At 39.2% G+C, this 6,705-nt stretch overlaps 1 protein-coding gene across 1 annotated transcript in view; it reads right to left on the bottom strand.

The window, feature by feature from the left end:
- Window positions 1-6,705, bottom strand: part of LOC101576673 (voltage-dependent anion-selective channel protein 2) — an 18,854-nt gene that overhangs the window by 9,606 nt on the left and 2,543 nt on the right. Inside the window, exons 4-6 of the mRNA XM_004624041.2 lie at window positions 6,293-6,342; window positions 2,483-2,635; window positions 2,338-2,390 (exon numbers count right to left, since the gene is read on the bottom strand). Coding sequence (XP_004624098.1) covers window positions 2,338-2,390; window positions 2,483-2,635; window positions 6,293-6,342 — 256 coding nt within the window. The remainder of the gene's footprint in view (window positions 1-2,337; window positions 2,391-2,482; window positions 2,636-6,292; window positions 6,343-6,705) is intronic.

Genomic DNA, 6,705 nt, shown 5'->3' with positions numbered 1-6,705 from the left:
AAAAAAAAAAAAAAAAAAAGTACAAAACGACCAATAAATACATGAAGTGTTCAACATTTGTGGCCACTATGGAAATGCAAACTAAAATAATAAGAGTTTCTATCTTACTCCAGAAAAAATGTTGTCATTAAGAAATCAAATAAGACTTATGTTGAGCTGTAAGGGAATCAGGTCAACAATTTCTGACATTGCCAGTCAAGCGGAAGACCCAATACTATTATGGGCTACTGAACTCTTTTAGAATGTTTTGCTGAGTTTACACTCCTATAATATTCAAATAACGGAACTTAACAAAAAAAGGGTATACAGATGAATGTCCATTTTATACCTGTATATTCAAAGTGGTTAGGATAGATATATAGTTACATTCTCTTAATGAATAGAGCGATTTGCTCTAATGGTGTTTGTAAATAGGATATCATCTCCACATCTTGTACAGTAATTAACCACTAGGAAGAATGTATGCAATGTGTTAATTATTGAAACTGTCCTACCAATTTGATTTGAAACTGTCTCATTGCTATTTGTTTCTCAATAAAATTATGAAAAAAAAAAAAAAAAGAAAGAAAGAAATCAAATAAGAGGGGCCGGGGAGATGGCTCAGTAGAATAAGCGCTTCCCTGGCAAGTGCAAGGCCCTGAGCTCAATCCACGGTTCCGCAAAAAAAAAAAAAAAAATCAAATAAGGACTGGCTGGCCAAATAGCTCAATGGATTAAAGAACCTGCAAGCAGGCACAGGGGCTGGGGGTTTAATCCCCAGGGCCACTGTGCTGGCCCCACTCCTAGGGTGCCCTGAGATGACAACTGAGACGGGGTGTGGTGGCATGCACCTGTAATCCTAGCTCTTGGGAGGCTGTAAATAGGCAGCTCACTAGAGTATGATCTAGTAATGAGACCCTGAACACCCTGTAGAACCTTCCATAACATGCAAAAAAAAAGGAAAAAATAATAACGATGGGGCTGGGGATATAGCTTAGCAGTGTCTGTCTGCCAAGTGTGAAGACATAAGTTCAATTCCTAGTACCAAAAACAAAAGAAAAAAAACACAAGGCTGCAAAAGAAAAGACCCCTTCTTCACTGCTGGTGGGAATGTACAACTCAGAAATCAGTATGGAGATGCCTCAAAAAGCTAAAACTAGAAATTCCATTTGACCCAGCTATTGCCCTTCTAGGTATCCTCCCAAGAGTTAAAAACATCAAACTATGGTGATACCCACATACTCATGTTTATAGCAGCACAACTCACAATAGCTAAATTGTGGAAAACAGCCTTTAAGTCTAACAATAGATGAGTTGATTAAGAAAATGTATTTATAGTCCCAGCCAGATAGCTCAGCAGACTAAGTGCCTGCTTAGGCCAAGTGCAGAGACCAGGGCTCAATCTCCACGGGCCACCTCTGGGCACACTAAGCTGACCAGAGACAGGCACGGTGGTGCACACCTGTAACCCCAGCACTGGGGAGGCTGAAAACAGGAAGATCACTACAAGTCTGAGCTGTGTAGTGAGACCCTGTACCAAATACATTTTTTAAAAAGAAAATATATTGGGGGCCTGGCCCTAGTTCAGTCCTTTAAGTGGCTGCCTCCACAAAGCTGGCAGCCTCAGGTTGCTGGAGTTCGAACCTCACAACTCTCCGGCTGGCCAAAAGTGCCCTGAAGGCATTCGAGGAACAAAAAAAAAAAAAGAAAATATATTTATATATAATGGAATACTACTCAGACATAAAGGATAAACTTGAATCATTTGTAAGAAAATGGAAGGGCTGGGGAGATGGCTCAGAATAAGCGCTTGCCTGGCAAGCGCAAAGATCCCTGGGGTTCCACCAAAAAAAGAAAAAAGAAAATGGATACACCTTGAGATTATAATACTAACTGACATAAAACAGACACAGAAGCTTAAATATCAAATGGTTTTTCTTAGTTAAGAAACTCAACATAGTTGGACACACACCTATAATACCTGTAATCCCAACACTTGGCAGGCTGAAGCAGAAGGACTGCCATGAGTTTGAGGCCAGACTAGACTACATACAGACCTCAAAGCTGAGAGCCTGGTCCCCCAGCCAAAAAATATATACACATAGATACAGATATAGATATGGAAAATAAAAGATAACAGAAAACAGGAAAATCCAACTTTCGTAAGAGGGAAGGGAACCAAAAGATAGGAGTGGTGAGAAAGAAGGGGATGAAAAAAGAATGAAGATGTGCTATGTGCATATACCAACTCCTCAGAATGAATGCGATCAGTATGTACTCTGCACATGTACTGATAAAAACAAAAAATCTGAAAAACTTAAAAATAAATTCAATGCAGATAAAAATGTCCATGCTTACCCCGTGTTTGGTGAGAAGGTAGTATCAAATGTCAGTTTCAAACCTTGACAAATCTATTTTAGAAGGAAAAAAATTTATATTTAGCTTGATCTCCCTTCTAAAATATAAAACTAAAATTAATACTAAAGCATTTTTCAAATGTTACCTGATCTTCAATTGCGATTTCTGTTCCCAGAGTGTTATCAGTGTTCCACTTCTCTGTGAAAGTCAAGCCATACTCACACCATTTATATTTGGTCTCCAAGGTTCCAGTAACTTTACCAGTGTCTGTGTTAGATGAACCAGATGTTGAGAATTCCTAACAAGGCAATAAATAACGTCATCAACCTTCTGATATGGCTGAAAAAAAAAATCTACTGCCTGACATACAATACTCAAAACTCTCCCCACTGTGCTTTTCCCCAAGTACACACTTAACAAATTAGCCTTTAAGTGACTGGCACCTTATTTATAGCTGACATTCCCAACCAATCAATCACAGATTAACATATAGCTAATTCTCAAGTGAACAAATTGTGCACTTTTTAAGGAAACTTCGGCTAAGGTAATTTTACTTGAAATTCAAAAATCCATGGGGGAAAATGACTACTTGGCACTGCCTTCAGTCTACATGATACTGAATAAAACACTACATGACAGCATGGCTCATCACTGATCTCAGAACCGTGACCGTTTATTACAAAACTTTTCCAGAAAATTCTTAAACAGAAAAGCATCCCACAACAGCAATCCATACATGAACAAGATTTTTAAAATCCTCTCACAATGCCAGTATTTTATTTTTCTGTGATAAAAACTTTCATAAGGTTTCATGTTCTCATTTTTAAAAAAAGTAAAGGGAAGGATTACAGATTTATTCTACAGCGGGTTTGTATCATACATAAAATACACACTTATCACTAGGAAAAAAACCTAACACAGGATCAATCTGAAAGGTACTACATAATCTTATAACAAATACAAGTAACTTGTCAATCCCTAATTGCGTGCCAAGTAAAAATGAAGAGGACTTAATAAAACAGAGTAAAGTTATTGAAATCTTGCAAGATACAATATTATAATGCCCTCTGAGGGTTGACTCAATGTTTCTACCATTTCTACTCTATATTCTGACAACTGAAAAAGGAACTCTAAAGATGGTGGACCTGAAACAATAAAAAAAGTTTTGACCAAAAATTTTGTTGCCTAAAAATGAAGAAATATCAAATATTATCAACAGAAAAAGACATGCAATGGTTCATTTAGAAAATACAGGGGCTGGGGAGACAGCTTAGTAGAATAAGCGCCTGCATGGCAAGCACAAGGCTCTGAGTTCAATCCCTGGTACTACCAAAAAAAAAGAAAATACAACATTTGTGTAACTACTGCTCTGTAGTTAAAACAGACAACCCAAATCCTTAGATAATATATGCAGTCTATTCAGAGTGACACTCAAATTTTCACTAACAGGAATTTCAAGTCAGCACAAGGGCCTGAGTCAATTCCCGGTTGGGGGGGGAGGGGGCAGCCTGAACTACACAGCAGCGTTAAGCACCTGCCTGGCAAGTGCAAAGCCATAAGATCACTATGAGTCCAAGCTGTGTAGTGAGACCCTGTACCAAATACATAAATAAAAATAAGTAAGAGAAAGGAAGGAAGAAACCAAGGAAGAAAGAAGTAGGGGAGATGAAAGTGAAAGGGTACGGAGAGAGGAAAGAAAGGCGGGCCAGATAGCTCAGTGGACTAAAGCACCTGCTTTGGCAGAGCAGAGGCTTGAGGATTGGTGTGCCAGTGCTGGCCCCAGCCCCAGGGTGCACTGAGATGGGGATTGAGATTGGGCACGGTGGCGCACGCCTGTAATCCCAGCACTTGGGAGGCTGAAAATAGGATCACTACAAGTCTAATCTACATAGTGAGACTCTATACACTGTGTAGGCCCCATCCTAAATTCATTTAAAAAAAAAAAAGAGAAAAGAAAGAACTACAATAGGATTAAATGTAACAAATCCCAGGTATGTGCAATATAACAAGAATTTATCCTTAGAAGATATTCTTGGAAAAAATAAACAGGATGCAAAATTTTTTAAAAAAGAATTTATCAAAATAACCAATATTCTAACATGTACGTAAACCCTACAGCTACCCCAAAACAATCTCAAAAAAATTCAAGATTAAAAACAAAAAGGTCATCACACTGTTTCAGTAAGAACTGCCACTCAAGTTCAACCCCCATTACCAAAAAAAAGAAAAAAAAAAAAAAAAAAAAAAATACACACTCAATCTCTATCTCTCTCTCATAGTAGTAATTCATAGTAGTAATTCACTACGGGAGGAACAACACTAAGAAACACACACAAACACACACACAAAAAACCAACTTTACGGAGTCTGTTTCAACTGTCTTAACACCCTATCTATGGAACACTAATCCAAACTGGCACTGAAAGCTTTATAATCTTCAAGAGCTCTACACAAATGAAAAGCGTTATTCATGCCATATATATAAGGCATGTTCCAACAGTTTGATTAGGAAATATGTATGAGGAGCAATTTTTAATCCTGAATAACAATAATTAATGACTCTAGGGGCCTCACCCACTGCCCTCCATCAGCCAGCAATCAAAAGTTGGCCTACAGACACAAAGGATCAAAAGTCAACATCATCCTGTAGGACCAGAACTGGACCAACTGTCACCAATGATGGTGCTTACCACCTTCATCCCATCACTATACATTCTACTCTCTATTTTTTGGGGTAGCCGAAAAATCTCTTGTAGTTCAAATAATAAAGTCATTGCTGGACAAGGTAAGTAACCCCAGTCAGTGCTCGCTGAAGCTGAGACAGATCAGTGTGAGTCAAGACCAGTCTGTGGGCGTGGTGGCGCAAGACTATAATCCCAGCTCTTGGAAGGCTGTGAACAGGCGGATCACTACAAGTAGGATCACTACAAGTAGGATCTAGAAGTGAGACCCTGAACACCCTTCCCTGAAAAATACAAAAAAGAAAAAAAGGGCCAGTGATAGCTCAGCAGACTAAGCACCTGCTTAGGCAAGTGTAGGGTTCAAGGTTTGATCCCCAGCACCACATGCTGAGACAGCCACCAAGACCTGGCATGGTGGCGCACATCTGTAATCCCAGTGCTGGAAAGGCTGGAAATAGCAGGATCACTACCAAGTCTGAGCTGCATAGTGAGACCCTGTACCAAATACATAAAAATAAATAAAAGAAGGAAAGGGGAAAGGAGGGAGTAGGGGAAAGGAAAATAAAGAGGGGAAGATATAGAAAAAAAAACTACCATAGGATTAAATGACATTCAATGTTAATAAGAAGTCACCCAAATACCAGAATATTAACATATCTTAAAGTTACTCAAATCAGAAGCCCATATAGGGCCAGCCAAACAGCTCAATGGATTAAAGCACCTGCGGGCAAGTTTCAATCCCCCAGACTGCTGTGCAGGCCGCGCCCTCAGGGCTCACTGACACGGCAATTTAGAATGGGCATGGTGGCACGCCCCTGTAATCCCAGCTCTTGGGAGGCTGTAAACAGGTGGATCACTAGAGTCCGATCTAGAAGTGAGACCCCGAACACCTTGTAGACCCTTCCCTAAAATACAAAAAATTAAAAATAGTAATAAAGAAGTCCTACACATCATGAAAGGCATACTGAAATGTCCAAGCAGGATGGCCACCTCTAAGTAAGTTACTGAGTACTTTTATGCCCAGAAATATGATAAGCATAAAGAGAAAGGATTACAAAAACTGTGTGTAAAAAAAAAAACAAAAACTGTGTGTACACAGAATAATACAGCAAAAAGTCCCAAGGAAACCAGAACTTGTAGCCAAAGCCAAAACAAATTAGGTCATATGTAAATCATTCACAAAATTACTGCTGCTTCTTCAAGGTAAAGCAGGTATGCAAGTCTCAATGACTTTTATGGGTTGAAAAATGGCAGATTCATCAGCTAACACTTACCACACCACTGCATGACTTCGTTTTCACATCCAGTTTCACCAAACCAAAGCCTTCAAATAGTAAAAGAGCAAAAGATAATATGAAATCTCTGTATAAAAGACGCTTACCTATTACTGACAACATACACAAGACTCTTCATAGTCCACATATCCAGGAGAAAAAAAATGCATTCATACACAACATTTACATGAAATTTTCAAGACTGGTTCTATAAGCAGAATGTAGTGGCACATGCCTATAATTCCAGCACTCAGGAGGCTGAAGCAGGACTGCCACAAATTCAAGGCCAGTTTGGGCTACATAGTGAATTGAAAGGTAATCTGGGCTGGTGAGATGGCTCAGTGGTCTAAAGCACCTACTTAGAACAAGCTTAGCAAAGCACATGGACCACGGTTCAACCCCCCAGCACCACA

The sequence above is a fragment of the Octodon degus genome, unplaced genomic scaffold (genome assembly GCF_000260255.1).
Source record: "Octodon degus isolate 3935 unplaced genomic scaffold, OctDeg1.0 scaffold00005, whole genome shotgun sequence".
Taxonomy (NCBI): Eukaryota; Metazoa; Chordata; class Mammalia; order Rodentia; family Octodontidae; genus Octodon; species Octodon degus.
Note: the sequence above shows the minus strand (reverse complement) of the source record. Positions and strands in the feature narration are given on the sequence as shown.